At 46.0% G+C, this 14,300-nt stretch overlaps 1 protein-coding gene across 1 annotated transcript; it reads left to right on the top strand.

Annotated features, from left to right (window-relative positions):
• Positions 1-11,185: 11,185 nt before the first annotated feature.
• Positions 11,186-13,488, top strand: SOX21 (SRY-box transcription factor 21). Its single transcript, XM_082602034.1, has one exon. It carries the CDS (start codon positions 11,279-11,281, stop codon positions 12,107-12,109), a length of 831 nt encoding a protein of 276 aa, XP_082458160.1. The 5' UTR covers positions 11,186-11,278; the 3' UTR covers positions 12,110-13,488.
• The last annotated feature ends 812 nt before the right edge of the window (positions 13,489-14,300 follow it).

Genomic DNA, 14,300 nt, shown 5'->3' with positions numbered 1-14,300 from the left:
GCCATAACAAAATACCTCAGACTGGGTGGCTTAAACAACAGAATTTTTTTTTCTACAGTTCTGGAGGCTGGGAAATCTAAGATCAAAGTTCCATCAGGGTTCTCTCCTCCTGGCCTGCAGACAGCCACTTTGTCCTCACATGGCCTTTCTTCGTTCAAAGTTCACCCAGAGAGAGTAAGGAAGCTCTCTGGTGTCTCTTCGTACAAGGACACTAATCCTATGGGCTCAGGGCCCCACCTTTATGAGCATATTTAATTTTAATTACTTCCTTAGAGGACCCATCTCCAAATACAGCCATTCTGGGGGTTGGGGTTTCAACATATGAATTTGAGAAGGATACGGCTCAATTCAGTCCATAGCAGAAGTTCAGAGCAAAAATCTTTCTCACCCTTCACCTGCCCTCTTTCCAAGCCCCTGTTTTGTGACTCAAATGTGGTATTGGAAAGGGGCTGCTCTTGGCACACCTGAGAGTCTGACATACTTAAGAGCTCCTTGAGGATTCATTGCCCCAGATCCAAATGCATTAAAAAAAATTTCTTTTAGCAAATCCAGTGTATTACATCAGATACAATCACCATTCATTTAAGTAGTCCATTCATTTTATAAAAATATAAGAGTGTATGTTGATTTAATTCAACTGTAAATTTTCATTTTTATAGTCAAGGAACTTTAAAAACCAGAGGTGAAACAACTTCTATAGTCAAATTTAAAAGCTGTTGCCTTTGTTACAGACATGTCCTCAATAGCAATTTAAGATTAAGGACTTAAATAATGACCAAATTATTTGTGGGTGGGACAGAGTAGATTATACTTGAAATATCCTGATGATAGAGGGTGAGTATGTGGGAGTTTCACTAGGGGTATCAAAAACATTACTTAAGTCGTCTCACTTCCAGCACTACTCTAGACTTCATTAAGATTAACTAATTAAATAATTAATTAAGATTAGCTTAATAATCCTGGACCTGAATCATGCAGTTAAATCCTCAGCCTCTCCTTGGCTGTGCACACACAGACTTAGAGCATGTGGCTGACTCATTCATTCAACAATTTACTGAGCACCTATTCAATACGAGGAGCCTCTCTATGTACTAAGGTATCAAGATCAAATAAGATATGGTCTTTGCCCTTAGTATGTTTCAAGTTAGGTAAGGAAACACGTAATGAGTTAATAGTTGCACCAAGAAGTACTGACACTAGAATAATAGTTGGTCCAGGGTATGGAGAAGCGTAAAGCTGGGTGTAGTCAATCAGCTTCTTGGAGGTACATTTATAGAAAAAGCAACTTCAAATTATTATTAATGAATCAATCGGATAATATTTTCTTGTCAGGCTGTTGCCAGCCTCTTAACTCACTCCCATATGCCCCAATAATAGAGGCAGAGTTTTATTAAAAAGCAAGCCCTGTGACACAGTGAAAGCCCCCTTTGCCTCGAGTAAATAAACAAAGACAAATTTTTATCAAACACAGAGCTTTGTTTAACAGCAATGGGTTTATTTGCTAGCAGACAATGTACAGGCATAAACGTCAAATACTGTTTTCAAAGTGCACTGAAAAGCGGCGCTGCAGGCATGCCTGTGACCGTAGGGCCTGGCCACTCCTGACTACGGCCTGGAATGTGAAATTGGAGGCTGATAGTGAACAAAAGGACACGTCAACTAGGAAGTTAGTGCATAGAAACACTTTAGTGCACAAACAAAGCATTAAAATACAATTCAGCTCTACAAATACCAGGGGGGGCGATAAGTCCACTGAGGTCATGAGTCAGCTTTTCAGGCAGCTGGAATGATCGGATGCCGATTGCTATCAGACAAACCACCACCCTTTAATGTTTCCGATTCCTACCTTGTGCCCTCTTACCACATTCAAGTCTCAAAAATTAGAAGGAATTATCACATTTGCTTGCTTCTGGGATATTTTACCCTGTCTCTAGGGAAAGGGAACATTATGCTGCTGAGTAAAGCAAACGTCCCCATTTAGGAATGGACTATGTGGACGGATGGGGGGGCGTGGCCTCTCCTAGGCACACTGAGAGCTAAGGCTGGACCAAGCAGTCACCCTCCCCTTAGGTGGCACAAAAAACTAGGGGAAATTGGTCCCACAACCCAGCGCCTAGTGATGCAGGTACAGAGGCTGCAGGTTTCCTAATGCAAGGAATGCAAAATAGCACAGTGGCATAAAAACAAGTTGGGGCAAATAGTCTAGCATGGCAATCTGGCAGGTGGTAAGCAACGATACTTGGCAAAAACCTCTGCTTGTCTGATAAAAGAATGGAGGATGGAGAAATTTATACCAATGGAGTTATTCCTCTAGTATGCAGGGTTCGTGGACCCAAGCACATGGAGACCTTGTTCTAGAGAAAGACTGGATGGTTTGATTGGTCAAGTAACTGTCCAAACTAAGAAAAGCATAACCAAGTAGAATTCCAGGGAAATGTATAGATGTGTGTGATTGGGTGGCAGTGTGACTAGCACTGGACTAGATCATTAAAAGACCCAAGCTCTGGGACTTCCCTGGTGGCACAGTGGTTAAGACTCCGTGCTTCCAATGCAGTGGGCCCGGGGTTCAATCCCTGGTCAGGGAACTAGATCCCACATGCATGTCACAACTAAGGAGCCTGCCAGCCACAACTAAGGAGCACATGTGCTGCAACTAAAGGAACCAGCGGGCTGCAACTAAAGAGCCCGCCTGCTGCAACTAAGACCTGGCTCAACCAAATAAATAAATTTAAAAATTAAACAATATAAGATAAATATTTTTTAAAAATCAAATTCTTAAAAAAGAAAAAAAAAAAAAGAAAAAAAAAGAAGCCCCAAAACTCTCTGAAAAGAGTTTGGAGACCCTCCCTCCCACTATGCCATACATTTGTCAGGAAAAAGATAAGATCACCTACTATTATACCTTACTGTTCAACAATGAACCGAAGAGTCTAGACAGTGCAGAAAGGTAAGAAAAAGAAATAGTATGTATAAGAATTGGAAAGGAAGAAAGAAAACTCTCAATATTCACAGATGATATGATTTTGTATGTATAAAATCCAAAGTAAACTACAAATAAGTTACTTGAATTAAAAATGCCTTCACGGACTTCCCTGGTGGCGCAGTGATTGAGAGTCCGCCTGCTGATGCAGGGGACGCAGGTTCGTGTCCCGGTCCGGGAAGATCCCACATGCTGCGGAGTGGCTGGGCCCGTGAGCCAAAGCTGCTGGGCCTGCGCGTCCGGAGCCTGTGCTCCGCAACAGGAGAGGCCACAACAGTGAGAGGCCCGCGTACCGCAAAAAAAAAAAAAAAAAAAGGCTTCACAAGGTTGCCATTTGCAAAGTCAATACACAAAAATCAATTGTATACCACCAACAAACAGAAAATAAAATTATTTTTTTAAAAGAAAATTATTTAAAAGACATTATCTTCTTATAACCTTAAAAACACACTATTTATATAGTATCAAAAAATAAATTTTAAAACCTAGGAATAATAGATGAGTAAAAATTCTACCAGAAAATTGTAAGATGTTACTCAGAGAAATTAAAGAATAACAAAATTAACTGAAGGATACTAGGCTCATCGGTTAGAAGTGTTGAATTTGTAACGATGTCAGTTCTCCCTAAATCAACCTAGAGGTTCATAACAATCTTAATTAAAAGGCTTTAAAAAAATATTTGGCTTTTAGTAAATCTTAAAAGTTCTCATCACAAGAAAAAAGATTTTAGAACTATATTCTGTGACGAATGTTAACTAGACTTATTGTAGTGATCATTCCACAATATATACAAGTATCAAATCATTATGTTTTCATCTGAAAAGAGTTTGGAGACCCTCCTTCCCATTATAATACAATGTTATATGTCAATTATACCTCAATTTAAATTTTTTAATAAAAAATTTAAAAAATTTAGGTTTTTAAAGAATATTTAGAACCTGACAATCTTTTCTACAGTTTATATGGAAATGCAAAGGCCAAGAATAGCCATGATACTTTTGAATAAGAAGAAAATGAAAGTACTTGCTCTGCCAGAGTTAGGATAGTGCAAAAATTGAAAAATATGAAGCAAAGTAGAGAGCTCAGAAACCCAACTCACATCATATGGCAAAGGGAGTACTAGTGAGCAGTATAAAAAAGCAGTCTTTACAATGAATGGTTCTAGAAAATTGAGTGTCCATATGGAAAGAAATCAAGTCTTATACTACACACAGAAATCAATTTCAGATGGATTCTGGAAATGGAGAAATAGCTCCTATATGACCAACCTTCCCTTAGATAAGAACCATAAACTTTGGACAAAATAGTTTTTTAAAAAACCTCTCTGAATGCCTGCAGAAAAACCAAAAGCAAACAGAAACACAAGGGAACACACTTGGGAAAAGGGTACAGTACTAAGTGAGTTTCTCATTTTTATAATTTTTTGCTTGTAAAATATCTTGCATGTATACAACAGCAGACATGAACAAGAATGCCTATGGCAGCAAGTACACATGGTTAAAAACTGGAAACAACCCCCATGCTCATCATCAGGAGAGTATAAGCAAATACACTGTGGTATATTTGCAACAATTAAATATTAGACAGCAGATGAATAAACTCAGTGACATGCAGTGACAGTGAATCCAAACAACATCATTAAATGAAAAAAGTTAATCAATAAAGATTACATACAAAAGTTTAACTTATAATAACATTTAAAGTTAAAACAAAAAGAAAAACATACATTTAAAGGATACACATAGATGAGAAAAGTTATATAGCTAAATTTAAAAATCAAGGGAATGAAAATTGTTACATTGGGTTAGGGAAGGCAAGTGTAGAGTTTTCTGGGGAGAGGATTTGATTTAATATAGGTTTACCAGCAGATTTTATTTTGGATGGTAGATTCATAGGTATTTATTACGTGATGAAAGAAAGAAAGAGAGGGAGGAAGGAAGGAAGAAAGTCACTGATGGAGCAGTTATGAGAGTGTATCATGCACACCAGCAATTGTGATTAAAACAATTCTGTGTACTTGGATCTTACAAAAGAAAGGTAGAAAGAGAGGGATGAGGGAAGGAAGGAAAGAGGGAAGGAGAGAGGGTGGGTTGGACAACGAGGGTTAAGGGAACATACAGCCTGAGATTAGATATCATTGTTATAAGGTTCCCTTTTAGCAGCCCTTGGCTATCAGAAAAAAGGTAGAGATTGGGTTCTGTTTGGCGCTGGCAATTGTTCAGTGTTTGCAGTGGGAAGCCGGGGAGTGAGGGATAGTGAGTTACAGCTGAGACCAAACCTGTGCTGACAACCACAAGAGCCAGGGGGACCCTGGCTGCCCGGCACCAGAACTGGACGTTGGGGTGCTGTTGTTACGGGCTTGGAATGCATTACTGAAGAGATTACCATTGGGCACCCCACACAGAGGCTGCGCAGCACTGAGTGAGTCACAGAAGGCTTGAGGAAGTAGGTGGAACCGAGAATCTGAGCCAGGAAGGAGCTGAGCCTTCAGCTGGAACTCAGAGTGGTGGTGGTAAAGAGCATCAGCTTAGTTCAGATCCCATTTCTTCCACTTATGGTTGTGTGACTTTGGGTGAGTTGCTTATTCATCAGCTCTAAGGCTCTCTTCCCCAACTGCAAACTGAGGTAACTCTTACCTCCTAGGATTTTCCTAAAAATTAAAGAAGATAGTGTATGTAAAAGGGATAGTATCTCAGGAACTCAATAAATGAGAGTTATAATCAAACTGCTCAACCAAGCAGACTCATGCTTAGATAGGAGACTGAATCTGGGAGGGAGGAGCACACAGGCCAGAGCAATCTGGAAGCTGGAAAGCAGGACAGCCAGACCTCCTCATTCATTTCTGGTTTTGTTCACGGCTAGCTCTCTCCCACTTACAAAAAGCACTGATCCTAGAGAAAAGTCAATCCCTCCATAGCTTTTATAGGATTCTCAGAATCTGAAATCAGTACTTTGTGAAGCTGTCTGTCTTGGATTATTTGTATTGTCTTTTTTCCCTTAGGTGTTTTATTTGGGGGGGGTGGTGAGGGGGGAGGGAAGGAAGGGGTGAAAGGGAGCTGTTCTTTATTTTGTATTTCTTGCTCTGTCATCTAGGTAAAGCTCTTTTAGAAAATGCCAGCCTGGGGCTTCCCTGGTGGCGCAGTGGTTGAGAGTCCGCCTGCCAATGCAGGGGACGCGGGTTCGTGCCCCGGTCCGGGAAGATCCCACATGCCGCAGAGTGGCTGGGCCTGTGAGCCATGGCCGCTGAGCCTGCGCGTCTGGAGCCTGTGCTCTGCAACGGGAGAGGCCACAACAGTGAGAGGCCCGCGTACCGCAAAAAAAAAGCCAGCCTGAGTGAGTACTGCTAAGGAGGAATGAAGAAAGGCATTCTCATAATTAATCTGTATAGTCCCAGCTTCCCAGTATGGCAGGAGCAGTGAGAATAAAGGGACAGAAATCTCACACGGATGAAAACGTAGTAGTAACCAGTCAAGGGCCACTCTTGCAGCCATTCGCTCTAACCAGGACTGCCTGACCTAATTCCTCATCTCTTGGGCTTTATGTGGACTTGTGTTTGGGATCTTTTCCCCTTATGGAGGCTGATGGAGGTGGGGCTGATAGGAGTACAACTAGGGAACTAGTTGTAGTAACTAATCCTAGGATTACTAGGAGCTGTGACAAAAGCCTGAGACTGGCTTTTGTCAGTTTGCTCATTTCCTCCTTAACAGGACAAACAGGCTGTATTACTTTTCTAGGCAGGTTTGAAAGCTTACGAATTCTTTCCGTGCACTTGCTTAAGACCAGGAGCCCGAAGCTCTCTAACTGCAGCTGTCTGTTCCCAGTGCTTCAGGTGCCACAACTTGGCCCCTGCACTTTGAAGGCATCACCTCTCCCACCCTGTCACTTCCACTTGGTCACTTCTCAGTACCCCACTGGTTTGCTTTCTTTGCTGTGGTTTCACCTCCATGGTTCTAGAAAAATGTGACAATGAGCCATCTGGGTGAAAATCCAGTGAGAAAATGGAGATGGAATGGATGGAGGAAAATGATTTAGTTCACTCTGATCCCTTGTCTTCTGTTGGGATCCAAATATTCTCCCCTCTTTTATGGAAGAGAAAGAGAAAGAGGAAGAAAGCCAGTCAGTCTGGTGCTGCCAAGGTATTTTTTTTTCAATTCCCCCAACAACCTCATTGCTGCCTCCTAGTGAAAGTTTTAGAATTGAAAAAAGACCATTTACAGGGAGGACCTAAGGGGAAAAGAAGAAACTGACTTTACACAGACCCCCAAACTTTTTCTGAGCGAGTGTCTGCCTCTCTGTTTCTGATTAGATATATTTGTGATCACGGGTATTCCTTGGCCACAAGGCAAATACAGAGCCCGCACAGACTCCACTGATCGAGGTCCACTGTTCTTTGGGTGCTCACAATTGAGTTGGCAATATAAAGCCCATAGAACTTCTAATTCTCTTTCAATTTATTTTTCCTTCACTCTTCACTCACACAGACTACTCTCTTTCCGAAATCTTGGTATTTTTTCACTTTTAGATCAAAATGTACAGGAACAAATAGATAACATTCTATCAATTCAAACAGAAGGTCTGTGGACACTAAAATTGAACTGTCATTTCAGTATATAAGAAAGAGAACGGCAAGGAAACTTACTTGGTGAAAGGCTCAACCAGATTTGGGCAAGAGGTGTGAAGGCTGGTTAATAACAGCCATGCTTTGCTGCCTTCCCCTCACGCAGGGCTCATTGTGAAGGTCTCTCCCTGGACGGGAAGGCTGTAGGCCAAGAATACTGATCCCCCCAAAACCAAATCTCTCCTATTTTGAAGTTTCATTTGTTGAAGAACAAACAAGCACACAAACAGCCGTTTTCTTCTTAGGTATGGGAACACCTTTCCCCCCCCCACAGTTCAACATTCATGGACTTAAGAACTTTCAGATTTGGTTCATTTAATAACACTAAACAGGCGATACTGCACAATTTATGAAACTATATCCCAGGAAGCTTATGCAGTTTATTTTTATAAGATATTGCACAAACAAGCATACATTTCAATCATATATGCAAACATTTCTTTTCATGTTAATAATTTATTGCAACTGATTTTTAAACTTAAATTTGAAAAGAATGCATAATAATTTAACTCACCAATATAAAATTTTTTCTCAGTCCTTATCCTTTTGTATATATCAAAATAATTTTCGGGATTAGACTCAACTTGATTCACAATGTTTTTAATGAATAACAGTTTTCATAACTTGCATCCTTATACATATGCTCTTTGTATGACAGTGTGTAATATTTTTGTGTCAAAGCTATCATACAAGTTAGTAGGTTAAAAGCTGAGGGATGATACTTTTCTAGTTTATCATCACAAAACAGTATATTTAATATTCTAGTCTATGTAATTGCACCTGCCAGGGTTTTAACATTGCTCCACCCAGAGTCTGTGAGCAACAGAGAGTCTTTATAGAGCCTGTAAAGGAATATGGTTCTAAAGAAATCAGTCCAATTGTTTTAGCAATACAAGGGCTGATACAAAGTAAACATTTGCAGTGTGGTGTCTTAAGAAAGATAGCCACTCCCATACATTTCACTGCTGATTTGCATTTCTATAGGTCCTCACAGCAGCTAAAAAAAAGAAAAGCAATAATCACTATTCTTTTATTAAAATGAGCTATAAAACGAACCTAACTTTAAACTAAAACTGATGGCCTAACAACTTTTTATTTAAGTTCAATCAGTACTTTGTGTCTGCATATGTGTCTGTGTATGAATTGAACGTGAAGTGCTGGGAAGACTTAAAGAGTTAACTGATTATAGAACTTCCTGCTTGTACACACCACATGGCTAGGTCAGATCCAAACTGCCAAAGAAAGAAGGCAAGCAAGTTGTCCCTGAAGGGCAGGCCAACCGGTGAATGGAATCTCCAGACTGAGCATGCTATAAGTGAGCTGCAGCATGCCAAGAAGTCCGGAAAATATGCGAACAAAATCATGCTGCTTGATTTTTGCATGATGTCAAATATAAAGAAAAAATCTGCTCTTACTAAAGAAAATTGTGCTTAACAGCATAAAAATATTCCAATGTAGAGTGATTAGTATGTTTCACTTTTGTCTTTCAGAGAAACGTTTTATACTTCTTACTGATTTTGAACACCTCATCCTATCCGTGCATTTAAGTGAGATACTGTGAGTTAACTGTACCTTGAAGAGATCAGCATAGGGATGGCTGATGCCTAGAACAGAAACAAAACAAACCCCCCAAATTTTAAAAGATCGGAAGAGTCAGCCAAGGATGCCTGGGCTAGGTCCTTTTCGAAAGGGTTGCCAAGAGCACGCTCAGTCCCTCCTCAGTTATTTTTCACTCCACTACCTCTGACTGGATGCATCACCAGTGCAAGAAAATTCGGGAAGCATCTGCTGCAAGCAACATCTGGACCTCCAAGGAAAATGAGCCCTTTCTTGCTAGGAAAAGTCTCCAGCGTTTTTTAGGGTGGGTCCCCTCTTCCTCCGAAGCTCGTGAGGCTCCCCTCCCCGTGCGCGCCTCCTTCCTCCTGGCAGAGGCTCCCACAGCCGCGACCAGTGCTGCTCCAGCCGGCCAGGGTAGCCGGGATGACGCTAGGGGGTTGCCAACGCCAAACAGTGCGCAAACTCGGCGGCGCGCTCCGGACTCTCCTCTCGCCTAAACCTGCTCTCAAGTGAAAAGGGGTGGGAGGAGGAGTGTGAGGGGGGCGGAGGGGATCCTGTTTAATTCGCGGTCCTGGGGGTGTGGGAGCGGAAGGAGGCTCCGCGGGGCCCTCCTCCCTCCTGGAGTCCTGGGCTCCACCTCCTTCTCATGGCCCCAGATATACACACACTCAGCCGCGGCTGGACATGCACACCCAGCGCCGGCTCCGGGCGCGTGCACACGCAGGTAGCGACACTCACCTGAGCCCGTGCACAGGGCTCCTGTCGCCTCGGGAGCGGCGGACTGGCGGCCTGGGCCGCGGAGGGGCCCCCTGTGCTGCGGGACTGCGGGAATCGGGATCAGCCCCAGCGCGGACCTGCGAACTGAGGTGATGGCGCGTCTTCCTTAAATCCCTCCCCCACCCCGCACCTCCGCCCTCTAGGCTCTCGCCGGGGAAGCCAGGAGAGAGGGGCCCCGGGCGCGGAGCACACGCGGGCGCACGCCCCGAGGCGAGCGCGCCGAGAGGGGCGCCGCGGCGCCGGCGCAGGAAACTTGGGCGAAGTTAGTTGCAAGTCCCGGGCGGAGGCCCAGAGGACCGAGGAGGGGACGCGGCCGGTGCTGGGCCCGCCGCGCTGCCCGGAAGCCGGGCCGCGCTCCACGCCCGGTGCGCTCCGGGAGCCCGAGTCGGCCGGAGAGCCAGGAGGGGCTTGGAGCGAGCGGAGCCGGCATGGCTCGAGGGACAGCGAGACGCGGCGCTTCGGCGAGCCACGAGGATTTCCTTTGAGGCCCGGAGATCCTAGGCTCGCTCAAGCCTCATCCAACCTCCTTCCCCGACCGGCAGCCGTAGAGGAAGACCCACGAGGCAGGTGCTGGGGCGCGGACAGCTCCCCCCGCAAAACCCCAGCTCACTAGGGGGATTCCCGTCAGCGCGCCCTGCCTGCCCCGAGTGAGGAAGACCGGCTGGTGCTGCAGTATTTGTATTTATATCCATTGCTGCGCTCTGCGTTCCCTTGGTGCGCCCGGACCCTCCTCCGTCTCCCCCCTCCTCTTCCTCCTCCGGGGCCACCTCCCCTCCTCCCCCCACCCCCATCTGCTACTGTCAAATGAGAAAGTCACCGAGGAGAACCCAAACACTCCAGCCGCCGAGAGCCCCCTTTGGCACTTGGCAGCGCGCGGCGGCTGACTCCTCTGCTCAACCTGGTGGAGCCTCCGCGACGCAAGTTTCCCGGCTGCTGTGCCTTTAACAGAGAAAAGACCGAGGACGGGGACAGCGCTGCCCGGTGGCGGCTACCTGCGGGGAGTTTGCGAGCGAACGCAACTGGAGAGGAAGGACAAAAAGAAAGCAAAGGGCAGGCTGCCCCCGTGGGGTGGGGACACCGCCGAGAAGTTATCGCGCCCCGGAGAGGATTTTCCCGAGCGCCTGGCCGGAGAGAGCAGGGCGACCAGGGGAGCGGCGCGGCCCGGGGCTGGTCCCCCGGCCCCCTCCTCCCGGGCGGGAGCGACGCCGGGGTGCGAAGTGGGGCGCAGCGAGCGCGGCGGGCCGAAAGGGTCCCCCCGGACGGCCAACATTGATTTCCTCCGGGCCGACGGCGACGGCGCGGGCGGCGGCGGCGGCGGCGGGCTGCAGCCGCGGCACGGCGAGAGCATGTCCAAACCGGTGGACCACGTCAAGCGGCCCATGAATGCCTTCATGGTCTGGTCGCGGGCTCAGCGGCGCAAGATGGCCCAGGAGAACCCCAAGATGCACAACTCGGAGATCAGCAAGCGCCTGGGCGCCGAGTGGAAGCTGCTCACCGAATCGGAGAAGCGGCCGTTCATCGACGAGGCGAAGCGCCTGCGCGCCATGCACATGAAGGAGCACCCAGACTACAAGTACCGGCCGAGGCGCAAGCCCAAGACGCTGCTCAAGAAGGACAAGTTCGCCTTCCCTGTGCCCTACGGCCTGGGCGGCGTGACCGACGCCGAGCACCCGGCACTCAAGGCGGGCGCCGGGCTGCACGCGGGCGCGGGTGGCGGCCTGGTGCCCGAGTCGCTGCTCGCCAACCCCGAGAAGGCGGCCGCCGCCGCCGCCGCGGCTGCCGCCCGCGTCTTCTTCCCGCAGTCGGCTGCCGCCGCCGCCGCAGCCGCCGCCGCCGCCGCCGCCGGCAGCCCCTACTCGCTGCTCGACCTGGGCTCCAAGATGGCAGAGATCTCGTCCTCCTCGTCCGGCCTCCCGTACGCGTCGTCGCTGGGCTACCCGACCGCGGGCGCGGGCGCCTTCCACGGCGCGGCGGCGGCGGCTGCAGCGGCGGCCGCGGCCGCCGGGGGGCACACGCACTCGCACCCCAGCCCGGGCAACCCGGGCTATATGATCCCGTGCAACTGCAGCGCGTGGCCCAGCCCCGGGTTGCAGCCGCCGCTCGCCTACATCCTACTGCCCGGCATGGGCAAGCCTCAGCTGGACCCCTACCCCGCGGCCTACGCCGCCGCGCTATGACCCCGCGGGGCCGCCTCGCGAGGACCGGTGTGCGCACGTGTACATATGTATAGGTACGAGCTCTGCGGCTTCCCCGAGCGCCCTCCCGCGACGGGGGCCCCGGTTTGTATGTACATAAGATGTATAGGTGCCAGGCGAAGGCAGAGAGACCAGTCGGGGCGCGAGTGGCCGAGCGCGCGAGTGCGCGGGCGAGTGTGCGTGTGAATTCACAGGGTCATTTCAGACCTGCACCCCCGGCAGACAACTTTAAAGAGGGCAGTTGTATCTCGCAGCAGTTGATGTTTGCTTTGCACTTCGGAACCTGTTGCGTTATGGCCCACAGAGGTGGAGGAGTAACTTTTGGATATGTTGGGCTTTCCAGCTTTCTTTGTTGGAAGTTTATTGTCGGTTTTGTTTTTGTTTCCCATTATCTTTCTTTTATTGTTATTATTCTTTTCTCCTGGTCGCTGTTGCATGCACTCTTTTCAAATGTTGGGTCTGAAATGGTTGGCACAAGGGAAAAGCTGATCTGTGTCATTAGTTTCTCGGAGCGGGATGGCTCTGAACAGCCTTGCTCCCTATTTGTACCATTTGAACTTTGCAAATCTCTGTTCTCTCAAGCAGAACCCCCAGGCCGGATCCATTCTTGACCAGTGACCGGCTCGAATCTGGCCTTTTGTGTGTGAGATGATCACGGTTTCTTTTGTTTATCATAGCATATGCAAATCAGAGCAAGAGCTCTTTCTCAAGAGCAAGGACGGCAAACAAGAAATATGTGTGAGATGAAAAGTTGTCAATTGGATTTTCTCCCTTAAAAAACAAACAAACAAACAAAAAACCGCTAGAAGTCTCCCTGAGTCCACTCGCTTGGATTTTTGACACAGTTTACACAGAAAGAGAAAAGGCATTATTCCTATTTCCCCCTTATGACTTGAGTTTCACTTTAAGATTGTAAATGTGTATATGTCCTTGAAAACATTAAGTCTGAAAATGTGTTATTTGCGTTGCCCTAAATCTGAGTCGGTTTTAGACTCTAAAACATTTTGAACAAATGTCAGTGAACTTTTAAAAATTGCGGGACTATTTCAGAACCGCAATTTTATCTAAGATTAAATCAGACTTTTTTTGTCTGAGTGGTAATTATATATTTATTATTTAGCAAAACAAAACAAAAACCAGAATTGTTTTGACAGATGCCTCTCTGTTTCAGCTAGCATTTCTCCAACTCAAACCGTTTAAATGTGTTTTGGACTTCCCTCCCTAAGTAGCTTATTTTTTAGATCACCTGCAATTCATTTGCAAAATATGATAAAACACATTTTAGAGAAAAGAACCTCATTTGTAGCTTTTTTTCTTTTTAAATGTATATATTTTGACTAATGTTTGTGAATGAAGTTGGCTAACATGTATTTAGTTTCATTTTGGCTTTATGTAATATAAAGTTTTAAAAAGTTTAAGTATTGGTTTTAACCTTTATGTGTAAATGGTTTTCTTGTGTGATCTTCTAATTTAATATTAGACGTCTAAGCTATATCTGTAAATTAGAATCCGACTATCACTCTGTTCATTTTTTTTGAACAAAGAGTTTAAATAAAGCCTGAACCAGGGAAAAGAGAAAATCCTTTATTTCTTGTTGAGTTCCTAACAAGATTTTTATCTGAATTGCCCTTACGTGCCTGGTCCAGGTGAAGTGTAAGGTATCCTCCAAAGGCAGCCTTTGTTTCACTTTTGAATAGATTTACTAGGAAATCTAAATCAAGCCATTGTTATTCAGAGCCAAAAACCTGATTTATCACATTTTTAATCGTGAATAGGAAAGAAGATAAAAAAAAAAAAACCAAGTAGTTGTATTATCTTGGGGGGGGGCGGGGGGGCAGGGAAGGCATTCATGAACCAGTAGAACGGAGCCCATTGAAAACATCCAGACCGTTTAAAGCATTTCACTAGTTTCCAGTAACATTTTAAGAGGAGAAAGTTGCCTGACCACTTTATCCTGTTAGTTGGAGAGCTCCACCGCTTAAATCAGTGTAATTTGTTCGTGTATCTCTGGCATATTCCTTATTTACACCTTAAGAGTTTAGTTGTAAGGATAATCACTGCTAAGGACATTTTACAACTCTGGGCCTCTTTAAGGCTTTATTCTGTCATGCTAGTGGCATTAAAATAGAAACATAACAAATTCTAATGGAGAGGGTTGAATTTCCAAGGCTGG

Source organism: Mesoplodon mirus, assembly GCF_964341445.2.
Source record: "Mesoplodon mirus genome assembly, chromosome: 17".
Taxonomy (NCBI): Eukaryota; Metazoa; Chordata; class Mammalia; order Artiodactyla; family Ziphiidae; genus Mesoplodon; species Mesoplodon mirus.
Note: the sequence above shows the minus strand (reverse complement) of the source record. Positions and strands in the feature narration are given on the sequence as shown.

Coding starts and splice junctions, on each gene's coding strand:
- SOX21 (XM_082602034.1), top strand. CDS start 11,279: ATGTCCAAACCGGTGGACCACGTCAAGCGGCCCATGAATGCCTTCATG.